The 16396-nt window shown below is 40.1% G+C and overlaps 1 protein-coding gene across 1 annotated transcript; it reads left to right on the forward strand.

Annotated features, from left to right (window-relative positions):
* Positions 1–46: 46 nt before the first annotated feature.
* On the forward strand, positions 47–11519 carry LOC117379905 (galectin-5-like). The gene is made up of 4 exons (XM_055225946.1): positions 47–106; positions 1897–1985; positions 4417–4573; positions 10774–11519. The coding sequence occupies exons 1-4, from the start codon at positions 80–82 to the stop codon at positions 10918–10920; spliced, it is 420 nt and encodes a 139-aa protein (XP_055081921.1). The 5' UTR covers positions 47–79; the 3' UTR covers positions 10921–11519.
* The last annotated feature ends 4877 nt before the right edge of the window (positions 11520–16396 follow it).

Here is a 16396-nt window from a genome sequence, read left to right on the forward strand (position 1 = left end):
TAAAAAGCCAAGGAAACGTTAGACTTCACTGTCATTTCCAGCAGTGTGGTCTGGTGTCGTCTTCCATCAAATCGTTACCATGGAACAAACTTCTTTTCTTAACCCGGTGAGTGCATCTAACTGTGGGTCATTTTTTTTTTACTGTTATTCACCAAATAACGGTGAAAATCTCAACCCAATCACGCCTAGAATAACCATAAATTTAACAACTACATGGAATATATGTGTCGATGCAGCTGTTTTACTGTGAACTGCAACTTTATATGTTAAATCTAGATGTATTCTTTAATTTGGCTTTTAATTAAACTTGGTACTTTTATTTATTTTGTGTAATATTGTGAGCAAAAGTAACCCAGATTGCCTGCAGACATTTTTTGAAATTGCATTTTTTTACACAGAGGAATGAGTCAATGCAGGAATTGTATTGTTAAATTATGACTTTTTTGCGTTAAGTCTAGCTTTATTCTTTAATTCTGCTATCATTTAGACTTATCTGAATATATTATGAACAAAAGGAGCCTAGATATCAAACTTTAAGGGCTTTTGTTTTATACAGACAGTTGCCCAGTATTTTCAAATAATGAAAATCTTGCAGTTTTCCTCAACAACAGGCCAGAGAAGGAAAGTCTTTTAAGGGCAGACAAAAGGTAGTAACTGGAGATTGTATATTCATATTTGCATTTTAATCTGCAGTCAAGTAAGTTGACCTTTTATACTTTATACCAGCAGCGCGCGGCGACTTATGGGCAGGGAAAAGGACTTGGGGTGCAGAGACGAGCCGTCTGGGCCAGCAATTGGCCCGATTGGGCCAAAATTTGAATCAGTTATAAAACTTTCTTGCCTAAACCAAAAATACAGTTTTCTGAAGTATTTTGAGATTTTACACAAAATTCCATTTGGTGATCTGAGTCAAAAAGCCAACGAAAACTATGTTGTATTTTTAACTGTGTTGCCATGGTGATGTGTGAAAGCACCAATGTAATGAGAGTGATACAAAAATGTTGCTCATTTGTTTTTACAAGTAAAACGACTCATTACATTTCGTTTCTCTATGTTGTAAACTTCATATTTTACAGCTAAGTCTGGAGTAGCCTCCCGCTCAGAACAACGGCCTGTAACATCTCTGAACTCAGCAAACGTGCTCTGGACCATCTTGGTCATTGTTTAAAAACTGTTCCAAAACATAAGTGAAATTTTCATTTTTTTTTGTTTCAGTTTGGTTGTTTCTGTATGCTGCCTGAGTTTTGTTCTTAAATTCCTCACTATTGTGGTATTTTTGTTTGTCAGTTGCTTTTATTTTTTGTTGATACTGGGGATTTGCTTTATACTTAACTTTACTGGCTGCCTTAACATTTTGTTTATGTTGTGCATTAACTTTAAATTAACTTTATTAACACAGCCTGAGAAATTTGGCACAATGGCTCTTCAGGTCATCCCGATGAAAAAGTCAAAGGACTCATGTCATACTTTGTATAGTGTTGCCATGGTGATGAACCGCGTCAGTGCTTCCAGTGTGTGGAGACTTGGTCTGTTTAGTGACAGCATACAGCTGCAATGACACAGAGACCAGTGGCACGTTAGCGCCACCTTTAGGGTGTGCCGGGTTGACCAAGTGCGAGGCGTGGCCCGCGAGGACCATTCAATACCGCTTGCGGCTTTAATTAGGCCCAACCCAGAGACAACGTCCCAGTGAGGGACTCATTGAAACCACGTCCAGAGCCTCGAAAATGGCAAAAATCAAGTAGTAACCAGTTTTTCCTTTGAGCTTTAAAAGAACTGTATGTGGGACATTCACACGCTCACACCTCCCAAACACACCGCTCTCGGAGGGAATGATTTTTTAAGGCAACTTCACAAGTGGCAGTGTGAAAATGACCTGATGTGGTGTTTGTGTAGGTCGTCCCGTACAGCACCCCCATCAATGGAGGACTCATGCCCGGTCGAGCCATCACCATCGTGGGGTGTGTGACTGCAAATGCACACAGGTACGAAGTCTGACCAACACACTCACCCAAATAACTGCAGACTTTACTAACATAGCACTTGGTCATGTTACGGGTCAGATCTGTGGAGAAACAAGTCTGCTCACGGTCGGAATGCAGAATGTTTTTGGTTCGTGGTATTTTGAGCTCTAAAACAACTGTAATTTCTTTCTCTTTTCTAATCCTTTCCCCTCTCTATCTCTCTGACTCACACACACACACACACACACACCCCCACACACATGTACACCCCCCCCCACACACACACACACATGTACACACACCCCTACATCCCCCCCCCCCCACACACACACACACATGTACACACACACATGTGTATACAAGTAAGTAAAGTACAAACCAATCTACAATGTGAAAAATAACCATAGTAAATTAAACAAAAATAAATGAATGAATAATATATTTCCATCTTTTTAAACTGGTCACCATCAGCCCCTGTCCTCTGTACATCATTGATCATATTTGATGGTCCAGATCAGACATTATTCATGTACTCTACTTTTATTAGTTTATATAATATTATATGTCTGTTATATGTTTTATTATACTAATAACCTTTATGATCTTCACAGTTTTTACTTTATTATTACTTTGATTTCTGGTCTGAAGTTTGACTTATTTCCCCATTTGAAATGTCAAAGGTCAATAAGGCGTCTCCATAAATGGTTACATAGGTGTTTAAAGCACAAGTTTGACACTCTAAAAGTGAAATATCTTTTAACAGTTGTTTAAATGTGCCAAATGTTAGAGGATTGTCTGTATTACAATTAAATAAAATATATTTTTTGGAAAAATGTGAAATGATATACTCTGTAAAAATGGATTCATTTCTATATCATATTCTACACCAAACAGGCTTCTTATAGGAGACATCCTGAGGGACCGTTTGGCGATTTTGTAAGGGTTAAGTCATGTACTACATTATCTTTGTTGACAACATTCCCACGACATGTGAAAATAAGATTCTGTGTGGGATTTACATCTGCTGCATTTAGGAGAAAAGTTAGAATAAATTTTACTCGTGCTGAGTGGGCTCAGGTCCACTCTATGCTGAAATGTATAGTTTTGATCTAATATTCTATTGCTAGACATAAAAATATACAATTGGTAATATTACTCCACTGCTTGTGTTTAAATTCAACACCCAAGTCTTTTTGCCATATGTCTTAGATAAGTGAGAGATGAAATCTCTTGTTTAGTGAGGAATTTACAGACTTTAGAAATAACCCCCTTCATAGAGTTCAGATGTAATAGCACATTCTCTAACTCTGAAGCCTCCACTGCCAAATGTTTTGTTTATCAACACAGTGATACAGTGATGCCTTCTTTTAAATCCGAGAAGTTTTAAAAAGTAGCTTTAGTGAAACCTGATTGATCGGAGTTGATAAGCTGTGGGACGTATTTTTGTAATCTTCCTGCAATTAGTTTTGAAATAATTTTAAAGTCAGCTGGTAATAAAGAGATTAGGTGGTAATCTGCCCTCCTCCCCCCACCCAGTGGTTTTCCCCAGGTCATCCCCCTTCCTTCCCCGTGCCCACCCTACCTCCTTCCCGTCCTTCCTCACTGATCCCCTTACCTCTTCACCACCCGTACATCTAGACCCTACTTGGTTAGACATCCCCCGCCTACCGAATAGTGTCCCAGTCAAGTATGACTCCAAAGTGTGTCCTGGTTCACCACACACTTTCAGTACCTCAACAATAACAAAGATCAGTTAGATAAGAGCGGACTGTGAGTGTGTTCTCTTTGGATGATTAAAGTATTTTGTTATTGTACATTTGCGCTCAAATTATGAGTATTTTTCATTTTTTAAAGAGAAAAAGGTCGTCTCTATTGTAGACACTCACTCATCACTTGTTTAACTTCTGCATTTTAAGTGTCAGGATATTTACGCTGACTTGTTGATCTTGCAGTAAAAGTCCTCCGTCTCGCGTGACAAAGGGTAACAGCTTGATTCGACCTTCCTGTAGAATCCTCATTTTGCATGGGTTGTGGTGAAAACCTTGGGGGATGCCTATGTCGACAGACCAATTCTTTACGCCATCAAACACTTTCCTCTGGCAATAAGTCCTGTACAAAGTTTAGTTTACCTCCGTCGTACATCCCGCTTTTTAGCTACTCGTGAAACCAACTCTTTATCTTGGTCTCTCAAAAAGCAGATGATGAGGTTTATGTGTCTGACTATCCCACTTTCCTCTTCTCTCCTCCTCCTCCTCACTCTCTCTCTCCTCTTCAGCTCTCTCTTTCTTTGTCTCGCTCTCTCTCTTCTCTCTTCATATCTTTTCTCTCTCTGTTCTTCTCTTCTCACTGTCCCGTTGTCTCTCCTGTCCCGTTACTGTCATGGCAGAAGCTCTGGTCTCTTATAAACTCACCCAGGTGAGTAATTAAGATGTTTCTGTTTCTTTATTCACAGGTTCGAAGTGAATCTGTGTCACTCATCAGGGATTGCAATGCACTACAACCCACGCTTCGATGAAAAAGCCGTGGTGAGAACCACGCTGGATGGAGAGACCTGGGGCAAGGAGGAGAGGGACGGACCCATGCCCTTCTCCAGAGGACACGCCTTTATAGTAAGAGAGAACGCACATCATAATATCACATAAAGGTGATATAAAAGTACTGTCTGAGTTCAGGTTAGCCGCTCCTTTACTGTGTACAAGCCAGTTTAGCCGTTGCCACAGCTGTGGCGCTTACAAATTGTTTTGAGACAAACTTGATGCAACAAATGTCTCGAAACTCGTGAAAGCTTAATTTTCAGATTTGTACTTGTAAAATTACAAAGTTGTAAGAGTAAAACAATAATTGTAAGTGTAAATTTTTTTTTTTTTTTTTAAATTTATCAGTGTACAAATCAACATTTACAAAAGCAAATTTTTTGGAACAATTGTACCTTCACAGAAAACACTCTGTTCCACCTTGTGAGGTCATGTACAGGAAGTGCTCCACTGTGTTTTTAAACTCCACCAGAATCATTTGGATAGTTTCAGCCCTTGAGTTCACAATCGTTACTGAACAAAACATAAAAGGAGCTGTTAACTTGAAAACTACCACTTCATGACATCACAAAGTGGAACAGAGCATTTTGAGCTTTGGAGATGTTACAGAATAATAATAAAGTGTGACTAAAACATGTGTGAATGAAACAAAACACAACTCCAGGTCTGTTTTTGAGGAGGTAACAACATAAGATGATTAAAAGCTCAAAAGAGTAAATTTTGTATAAAATCCGCCCTTTAACCTGCAGAGTGGACCAGCGTCACACATGGTTTTGGTTAATAATGAAGTTTAGGAACAGGGTCATTTTTTTATGTTAGGAAACAGGTTAAAGTTAGAGTTTGGTTAAGTTTAGGAAGAGGATAAGGCGAAGAAAATGATGACGGTTTGGGTTAGCAAAGTGTTTTGGGGTAGTTAACGTAGGAAGGCAGAACGAACGAATTTGCAACCTACTAGCCCTGTCTCAAGTTACACCATAAAATAAAACAAAAAACTGTAGAAAATATTACATTTTCTACAGGCGCTAACACATTACTAGTAATTACTGGTAACCCCGAGTTACAGTCAGGTAGCAGCAGTAGGGACCGCGGACCGCAGTAGCTTTAGCGTAGCTAGCGAGACTAGCCCCCCAGCGCAACCCGTGCAGCCGGGATCAGACCAGGACAGGTTTGTGACAGTTAGAAGAAAGCGTAGGACAGGCCAGGGACACAGGGCTGAGAATAGGACTGTAGCAGACCAGGGACACAGGGTTGAGAGTAGAGAGCTCCCCGTCCAAAACAGGTTTGCTCCCCTGAGCTGGACCCGGGACACTTTAGTCATAGGGAGCTCCATAGTCAGGGACGTGGAACTGCCTGCAGCTTCCACACGGTGTTATCCTGGAGCCAGACTGGGTGACATCGAGGGGAATCTTAGGCTCTTAAATAAAAGTAAGAAAAGGTACCGCCGGATCGTTATACACGCGGGGGGTAACGATACTCGGCGCGGTCAGTCAGAGGTGGTTAAGTTACAGATAGCGGCAGTCTGTGAAATGGCTAAGTCGATGTCGGAGTCCGTGTACTTCTCTGGCCCCCTCCCAACCTACACCAATTGCTTATATGTAGAGACGGCATCCATCCCACGCAGGCTGGCTCCGCCCTGTTAGCTCAGAATATGATTGCTAGTCTAGATTGACCAGGTAAGACTAGTACGCAGAAGAGCTCAGGGAAGCACAGCTATAGTGACGTTAGGGAGCAGGTTAGACCAGTGAAGCACAGCTCAGTCAGCAAGAACAGCTCCAAACAGACAGAGACTGTGTGTGCCCCACGAACAAAAAGTACAAATAAAACACCCCTAAACTCTGACAAGCTGTCAGATCTCATAACTTAATAAAAATAAATAAATGTGCCACAAATAAACAAAATAAGTGTGTAAAATGTGGACTGCTAAACATCAGGTCTCTTTCCTCCAAATCTCTTTTAATAAATGAACTAATTGGTGACCTTAATATTGATCTGCTAGCCCTAACTGAAACATGGCTTCGGGAAAATGATTGTTAGACTAAACGAATCTACACCATCAAGTCACATGAACTTTCAGAGTGCCCGGAGCACAGGTCGAGGTGGTGGTGTGGCCGTCATCTCTCATTCCAGTCTAATTCTCAGCCCCAAACCCAACTATACTTACCTCTCCTTTGAAAGCCTCGCACTCTCCATTACGTGCCCCAATTGGAAAAACCAAAAAGCTGTTATATTTATAATAATTTATCGACCTCCTGGTCCATATGCCGACTTCCTGACAGAGTTTTCTGATTTCATTTCAAGTTTAGTTTTGGATTGGGAAAGGATTGTTATAGTTAGATATTTCAACATACATGTAGATAACGGCAGTGATTGCCTCAGTAATGCTTTTGGCGCGCTCCTGGATGGGATCGGTTTCACCCAGAGTGTGAATAAGCCGACTCACTGTCACAATCACACTCTAGATCTCATTCTAATGGTATTGAGATTAATGATCTAATTGTCCTTCCTCAAAACCCTATACTCTCTGACCATTTCTTAATTACCTTTCAATTTATACTAAAAGACTATCCAGCCACGCAGAAAAAACTATAATGAAAAGAACATTATCAGATAAATCGGTTACAGAGTTTAAAGAAATTGTTGAGCCATTACTGAAAGATATGTCATGTGACAATGACAATAATTTTAATCCAATTGTCACTGATCAATTGGTTGACAGAACAATGCTCACCTTAAAATCTGCTCTCGATGTTCCGCTAAAACAGAAAAGGATTAAACCAAGACCTCCGGCTCCATGGTATACGTTACAGCTCAGGACACTCAAACAACATGTAAGACGCACAGAGAAGCTTTGGCGCCGCTCGCGCTCTGAGCAGTCTCTGAAGGCACGGAAGCTCTGCCTGCTCACTTATAAGGCCGCTCTGCGGAAAGCCCGAACTAGATACTATTCAAATCTAATAGAAGTAAACAAAAATAACCCCAGATTTCTGTTCAGCACTGTAGCCAGGCTGACAAACTCCCACACTGCTAATGAGTCTCTTATCCCCTCGAACATTAGTTGTGATGACTTTCTTCACTTCATTGATTACAAAATTACAACTATTAGAGACAAAATCAACAAAGTTACTCCAAAAATCAGCTCTGAGCTAATCCAGTCTGTAATGCCAATATCCCACATGGATCCTCTAATAATATTAGATAAATTTACTCCTGTTGATGAGGTGGAGATTACCTCAGCCATCATGTCGTCCAAACCATCACCCTGTATGCTCGACCCTATTCCAATCAGACTCCTCAAAGAAGCCCTCCCCCTGATAATAGATTCCATCCATAACATAATAAATATGTCGTTAGAAAATGGCTACGTTCCTCAGTCCTTTAAGTATGCTGTGATTAAACCCCTTTTGAAAAAACCTAACCTAAATCCTGATGAACTAGTCAACTCTAGACCTATCTCTAATCTTCCCTTCCTCTCAAAAATTCTAGAACGAGTGGTGGTGAAATAGCTCTGCCGCCACCTGAAGGACAATAATATATTTGAAAATTTTCAATCTGGATTCAAAGCTCACCACAGCACAGAGACTGCACTGCTTAAAGTAACAAATGACTTACTACTAGCTGCTGATAACGGGCTGGCTTCAGTCCTGGTCCTACTGGACCTCAGTGCAGCGTTTGACACCACTGATCACAACATTCTACTGCAGAGGTTAGAATGTGACATTGGAATCAGAGGGACCGCCCTCAAATGGTTTAAATCCTATCTATCAGATAGGTACCAGTTTGTTAGTATAAACCAGAGCACCTCTCCCTGTTCTAAAGTAGCCTGTGGTGTTCCACAAGGATCTGTGCTTGGTCCAATCCTATTTACTCTGTATATGTTGCCATTGGGTAACATCAGAAAACATGGCATTAATTTTCACTGCTATGCTGATGACACTCAGCTGTACTTATCAATGAAACCAAATCAGACTGATCAAATAGATAAACTCAGTGCCTGTGTGAAGGACATCAAAACCTGGATGACCTTGAATTACCTGCTCTTAAATCCTGAAAAAACAGAGGTCATTGTCGTTGGTCTCAAAGGTCAAAGAGATTCTCTGTCGGACCAGATAATCTCACTCGACAATGTGAGTATAGCTTCTAGCCCTACTGTAAAAAATCTTGGAGTCCTATTTGATCAAAATCTCTCATTCACAGCCCATATAAACCTAGCTTGTAAAACCGCATACTTTCACCTGTGAAATATAACTAAAATTAGAAATATTTTACCTAAAAACGATGCTGAAAAACTCATCCATGCATTTGTTACTTCCAGACTTGATTACTGTAATTCTCTGCTCGCCGCGTGCCCCAAAAGTACTATAAGGAGTCTCCAGCTGGTACAAAATGCAGCGGCCAGAGTCCTAACAGGAACTAAAAGAAGAGACCACATCAGTCCTGTACTAAAATATCTGCACTGGCTTCCTGTCGAGCTTAGAATCAAATTCAAAGTCCTCCTCCTGACATACAAAGCCCTAAACGGCATGGCCCCATCCTATCTGCAAGATGCTATTGTCCCGTACCAGCCAAACAGAGCACTCCGCTCTCAGAATGCAGGACTTTTAGTGGTTCCTAGAGTATCCAAAAGTACAGTGGGAGGGAGAGCATTCAGTTACCAAGCTCCTGTGCTATGGAATCAACTCCCTGCTGATGTTAAACAGGCCCCCACAGTCTCTGTATTTAAGACCAGGCTTAAAACCTTCCTCTTCGGTACAGCTTATGACCAGGTTACATAGTGAGGGAGTTAGGGTTATTAAAACCCGGGATAAGATAAGCTGCAGTAGGAGTAACTAGCTGGGGGAAGTATGGCAACCTGAGCACTATCCTCTGCTTTGTCCTATTTTCTCATCAGCAATGCTATTCACATGTTGTCCCCTGTCCCACTCCCCCTGTGGAGTGTATCTCTTTCAGATGCCCCGATGACAGCTGGACCCTCTCCTCCTCCCCGCCTGGCCCTCCTCCACCCGCCTCCCTCTCCTCCTCGCCTGGCCCTCCTCCTCCTCGCCTGGTCTTCCTCCTTCTCGCCTGGCCCTCCTCCGCCCCCCTCCCTCCTCGCCTGGCCGATTTTTCTTGTTTTGTTTGACTTTTCCTGTTGTTTGATTTTCCTGTTTGTTTTTGTGTGTAAGCAGCACGGTGGCTGAGTGGCAACACTCATGCCTCACAGCAAGAAGGTTTGGTTCAATCCCCGGGTCACCAGGCCTTTCTGTGTGGAGTTTTGCATGTTTCTCCCCGTGTCTGGATGGGTTTCCTCCGGGTACTCCGGTTTCCCCCATCAACCAAAACATGAACGCCCTTCGAGACAACGGTTGTTGTGATTTTGGGCGTTACAAAAATAAAATGAATTGAATTGAATTGAATTACCTTGGCAACCAGAGCTTCATGTCCTCCAGACCCATGGTATTGTGTAGGAGAGTGGCGCCTCCTAGTGGTAGATTTGATAAATACACAAAGTTAAGAGAACTGATGTTGCATTTTCAACTGAATTCTGTTAACTGGACAAAGGTTTAGGAGTAAATATAGACTATAACTCTGCTCTCATCCAAGTAGGTTTTTTACATTACACAAAAAATGTACATGATTTAGAAAAGATTGAAGTTTACATTTTGTATTTTAGTTTCCTATGACATATGGAGACAATAGCTCAGTTGGTAGCGTGTCCACTGATCCAAGGGTTGGTGGTGTGAATCCCGCTCTTGACATAAACATCATTGGTTGAGTGGACACATCTGCACACAAATGTATGGACAGTCTATAGTTGCATTATTCGTTCATTCAGTCTTAGTCACAGGCAGCAGTGTAACACACGATATGTCAAGATTATTTAGAGAAAAAAATACAACATCCCTTCACTTTAAAAGAAACTGTTTGTATGATTTTAAATTCCATAAACCTGACCTGTGTCCCCAGATACAAGGTAAACATGTTATAAACATTGAATATAACTTTTACTGATAATTCTGATGTTGATTTTTTCTGAGTTACAAAAACATTGCACATGATGTCCCATTTATCATAAAGCAGAATGAGCGTCACATGACTCTCATTTGTGTTGCCAGTTTCAAAGCTGAAATCCAGTATTGCTTCTTTTGGCTATTTATTTGTGGCAGCTCAGGCCTTTTAATGATACTTTCTATTTCACAATTGTTATTGTGACAGTTCCACTTGTGATTGTAGTACCTTTTTAAAACAGTAGGAGGCAGAATACATACAGGTCATTTAAATATTATTTGTCCTTTCAGCTGACCATCTGCTGTGAGGTTCCATGTTTCCGGGTCTTTGTGGACGGGCTACTGGTTCACAACTACAAGCACCGCTTTGACAATCTGCAGCAGATCACCAGCGTCAAGATTGAAGGGGATGTAACTCTCACCTCAGTCGTGGTCTGAGCAGGGCCAGGGACCAAACACAAGCAAAACTTCTATAAGATAAACCACTTAACGTCCTTATACGCTTCACTGTCCAGTTGTATTGTTGCATAGACCTCAGCTTGAGTCAGTCTAATACTATATAGGTCATAGTTTTCAGATTTAATTTCTGACGGTGACGTCACTAACCCCGTATCTAACCCCTCTACCATCTAACCATCATCCATCTAACCATCTAACCCTGTAGAACCCAGACATAGAAATATTTGTTTGAAAAAATCATCCAGGCTAAATTTTAGTCAATGGGGATGGGTAAGAACAAAATTTGTCAATATTTTTGGTAAGCAGCATTCATTGACCAAATTTGATGATGTAGCACATTTGCAACGTTGGGCTTTTCAGGCAGCATTTTGACGTAAGTATAGTAACTACAACTAACTAAAAAACAAAACAAAAAACAGGCTATAGTAACTTTATTGAAACTGAAATATTGAATACAAACTGCAAACAGATCAGGCAGAACATTACTTCTGAAGAAGAGGTAGATGTACCATCATCAGGCCTTCATCGGGTACCTGTACTTCGAAATGAGGCAGTCTAGGAAGTCAACACCCCCCATGAGACTATTGTACACCTTCACAATGTTTGGTCTGGTGACAAGAGTGAAGTCCTTTTTTGCTTTATCCCAGCATCTGACACTGTCTGTTGGTTCTGTTAATGTTGGCAACCTGGGGATACCTTCTATCAGTTTCCCAAAACATCCTTGTGCCAGCTATTATAGCCAAGCCCATTTTGAGAAACATTCCAATAACCTGCTCAAGTTCCTTTTTTTGTGTTTAGTTCCCTCCCACTCTTCTGTACAGCATATGTATTTGTCTAACTAGCCAGTAATTCAAGCATATCATCATCAATGAGTGTTTTGAAATATTCCAGTGGGCTTCCAACATCCAATGGAACCTCAGGTTGTTCACCAGTAAATCCAGATTCAGGGGGCTCATAGTCAACTTTCTTCCAGGTGTATTGGCCCTCTCTTGCAGTAGCTGGAGGCAGCTTCTTGTGCTTCACTGGTGGTAAATCGGCGGGTGATGCGGTGTCTTCAGTGTCACAAGCATGGCTCTCACTGTCAGTGTCTGTAATCATCACTTGATCACTCATCATCCCCTGGGCCTGGTTGGTAATCCTCATCATAATCACTATCGGATGCAAGTTCCTCTTTTTCACTCTCATTACCGTTGTCCAGCATTGCCAGGACATCTTCAATATTGTACCTTTTTGCCATCTCGCCCGAGAAAAATTAAAAATGTAGAATGAATAGTTATTTAGCACCTTGATGCAATAAAAAAGGACATTGATAATTTATGACATCAACACAAGTCAATTGTAGTCCATTGATCTAATGAACAAAATGTGCAGATGATATACTAACACAGACCTAGGAACCCAGTGTTGTATATTTGCAACGTAATCAAAACGGCGGAACCTATCAAAATACACTAATATAAAATTGGAAGACTATGTCTTAAGTCTGTAGGTGTTCCTCTGCCTAAATTGATAAACTTCAAATTGATTTCTTACCTTGCCACTGGACAGTTTGGTGTCTGAACTTGAGAAGCCAAGAAGCATGTGGCTCACATGCCGACAGGCATCTTGGATTTGATGGTGACACCACAGACCACTAGATGGTAGCACTCAATATAGCGTATTTGCTTCTTTGAGTTCTTGGGTACATGAATTAGTTAATACATAAAAAAATAAAGACTCCTACTTTTTTGCCATGACCTTTGAATTATATGTTGCATATTTGCAACAGAGGGTGCTACGAGGTTCTATTTCAATGTTGTTGTTTTTTTTTTTGGTTTTTTTTTGTCAGAGGCTTCAGACCCTCCCCCAGAAATATTATGTAATAGTTATATATAAAGTTGTAGGACAAAAGGGAAAACACATCATCATAAACTCATAGTAAACAAAATCATGTTATCAAACTGAAAACCTGTGTATTCAAAGCAGTGGTGTTTTGGTGGATCTGCACGTTTCATAATTGTGGATTCTTTCTCTTTTAACAAAATCAGCATGAAAAGTTATTTTTTTATAAAATGTGTATTGTGTCCATGGTTCAGAATGATGAAAAATGAAGACCATAGACCACATGTGTCAAACTCAAGGCCCGCGGGCCAAATGTGGCCCTCCACATCATTTTATATGGCCCTCGACAGGGTAAATTAAAAGGAATGGTGGTCTTAAGATGTAATTTTATCAGGAGATTAACAGTTACACAGCCATATTTTTACATCTAGGCAAATTCATATGCAATATTTTTAACTTGAATAAGTAATAAATACAGAAACAGTTTATTAACAAGTTAAAAAAAAAAGTAGTTAGACTTATTTTACATCTGGCCCTTTGAAAGCAGCCATTTTGCTGATGTGGCCCTCAGTAAAAATGTGTTTGACACTCCTGCCATAGCCTGTATATACAAATGGACATGGATAACGTGGTAGCTGGCCTGTTCCAAATAGGAAGTGATCATGGACGCACTTCCAGCTCCATCGACTCTGGCTCCAAAACACTTCACATTAGAAAACTCTGTCCTCTCTCTCTGTACCTGCTGCTGTCATTTTGGTCTTAAATGTTCGTATTAACCCGCTCTACATGATCCTGGTATTTTTATTGCACCATTGCGTCTGTAACTCAACGTATGAACATTAACAACAGTAAAATCAGGCATTTGGAACTGTTTGAGTGAGTGGCAGTATGATACGAGTGTCAGTGGAGTAGTGACATTTTCTCCTGTAAAAGCTACAAATCTACAACTCTGCCAAATGTTTAGTTTGTACATGACATTTAAAACAAGAAAATCAAGTTAATTACCTGTAAAACAGTTAATGACACAGTTAATTAGAAATAATTGCGGTGTCAAAACAGAAGTTCCACAGACAAAAATGAGGAAATAAAAAGCAGTGGCAGAACGTAACAAAGTAAAAAGTATGGTACTTTAGTATGAATTTTAGGTATCTGTACTTTACTTGAGTACATTTTACAGTGGGTACTTTTTACTTTCACTTCACTACATCTGAGAGCATTTTTAAACGTGTACTTTAATACTTTTACTTAAATCAATTTTTTCATGTGATACTTTTGCTTTTACATATTTTTTGCTCTGGTATGTGTACTTTTACTTAAGTAGCAACATTGAGTACTTCTTCAGCACTGATAAAAAGTAAAGAAACACATTTTGCCTGTTTGCTGCTCATAGTTCTGCCTCAGTGCCTCAGTCAGGATGTGGAGGGACATTTTTCAAATAAACTGATGTCAGCACAAACTTTGTACATTTAATCAAGCCTGTCTCAGTAAAATAATCGTTTTCCAGTAGGTTCTTCTAATTCAGGATAAAACAGAGCACATCACAGCAGAGACACTACGTCAACAGTCACTGGCCACAAGTGAAAACTTCAACTGGGAAAGTCTGTTAAACTTTTTATAAATCGTGTTCGAGAATAAATCCTGACTTAATGTACATCCTCTTTGGTAAATGCCAGAGCGAGGTGTGGGATGTCAAACAGGAAGTCATGGAAGAACCAGTCTGATTTCTGTTCCTGTTTCACATCAGAGCATTCAGACAGTTCACAAAATGCACTGAAACACAATTAAGATATAGCAAAAAAATATATATAAAACTGTCAACTGGACAAATCTTGTAGGAGTGAAGACGTTTGGCTGCTCGTCCAAGCCTCGTCTTCAGTTCTGGTCAGATTAATGCTGGACACTGCCTTTTATCTGTCTGAAATATAACCAAATATAACTTTTGTTTAACTCATGATCATTACTAGTGTCATTACTACAGACCAAGACCAGCCTCTTAGGTGCACCATAGACTGTATATATAAACGGACATAGCTAACCTGCTAGCCACCGCGTTTCAAATATTAATTCACTACAATGAAACATTACTGCAGTGAGCCTCGTCATTTTGGTCTTAAAATGTTTGTATTAATCTGCTCTATATGATCCTGGGGTTTTTATTTTGCTATTTTGTCCGTAACTCAAGATTTGAACATTAATAACAGACAAATCAGCTGGCTTCTTTCCCAGAGGTCACTCCCGCTAGCGTTAGCAACAGGTTTGATTGACAGCGTTGCTAAGTGTCCTCTCCCTGTTAAACCAGCGCTGTGAGAGGGAAGGGGCGTTAACTTCAACAGCCTGGCTCTGGATTGGCTCTTTGGTTGCTATGATACTCACAGTCAGAAATTGGCTCCAAATTAGCCGCTATACCTGCTCTAGCCTCGATGAGCTTCATTTGACTGGAGCTGAACGCTGTGAGTGACGTCACACTCACTTAGTCCACCAGAAAGTTACATATTGTGCCTTTAACATAATAGTTCTGCCTTAAAACCATGCATACTGGGATTGCTGATCTTAAAATCAGTGTAACCCGTGATGGCTCTCGGTGCTGAGGTCATAACCACATGTCCGTATCCATGGTGACTCAAAGTGTCCGTTTAAACTTTGACCTCTGAGTGACAGTGAATCATGTGATCTGACAATGATCTACTTCAGACTGAATGTCCCGAGGAAGTAGCTCAACTGTCACAAGATACAGTAAACACAGAGGCTACTACTACTACTACTACTACTACTACTACAACTACTACTACTGCTACTACTACTACTGATGCTACTACTACTACATAATCTTGATAATAATATTAAGAGGATATTTTAACAACTACTACTACTACTACTACTACTACTACTACTGCTACTACTACTACTGCTACTACTACTACTACTACTACTACTACTACTACTACTACAACTACTACTACTGCTACTACTACTACTACTACTACTACTGCTACTACTACTGCTACTACTACTACTACTACTACTACTACTGCTACTACTACTGCTGCTGCTACTACTACTACTACATAATCTTGATAATAATATTAAGAGGATATTTTAACAACAACTACTACTGTTTTTACTTTTACTAGTCCACTACCAGTATTTAACTTTAATATGGCAACTACAACAACAACTGCTACTACTACTACTACTACTACTACTACTACTACTACTACTACTACTACTACTACTACTACTACAACAACAACTACAACCACTACACCAACTACTACAGCAACTACAACAACAGCTACAACTACTACAAAAGCAACTACAATAACTACAATTACTACAAGAACAACAACTATTACAACAACTATAAGTATGTTAAAATGGGAGAATACTCGTCTGAATACCTTGGCGTTGTTTGTGGTGTTCTTCTGGGCTCAGTGTTGCTTTTCAATCTCTATATTCCGCATATAAAAACTAAAAAAGCCTCTCAGTTATAAATAAAGCCAAACATGTCTTGACCCTGATGCCCTCTGTACATGACACTGCTCTCTGGTTCTTATTTCACACATTGTGTTAAAATATGGGGAACAACTAAACCATTATTCTTATTACAAAAACCAGTGTGGATCATTCACAGGGT

This window comes from Periophthalmus magnuspinnatus, chromosome 13 (genome assembly GCF_009829125.3).
Source record: "Periophthalmus magnuspinnatus isolate fPerMag1 chromosome 13, fPerMag1.2.pri, whole genome shotgun sequence".
Taxonomy (NCBI): Eukaryota; Metazoa; Chordata; class Actinopteri; order Gobiiformes; family Gobiidae; genus Periophthalmus; species Periophthalmus magnuspinnatus.

What these genes read in the sequence shown, in the direction of transcription:
- LOC117379905 (XM_055225946.1), top strand. Translation starts at nt 80, where the DNA reads ATGGAACAAACTTCTTTTCTTAACCCG. An exon ending in AAACTTCTTTTCTTAACCCG is followed by an intron (nt 107 to 1,896) that starts GTGAGTGCATCT and finishes GTGTTTGTGTAG; the next exon opens with GTCGTCCCGTACAGCACCCC. An exon ending in GTGACTGCAAATGCACACAG is followed by an intron (nt 1,986 to 4,416) that starts GTACGAAGTCTG and finishes CTTTATTCACAG; the next exon opens with GTTCGAAGTGAATCTGTGTC.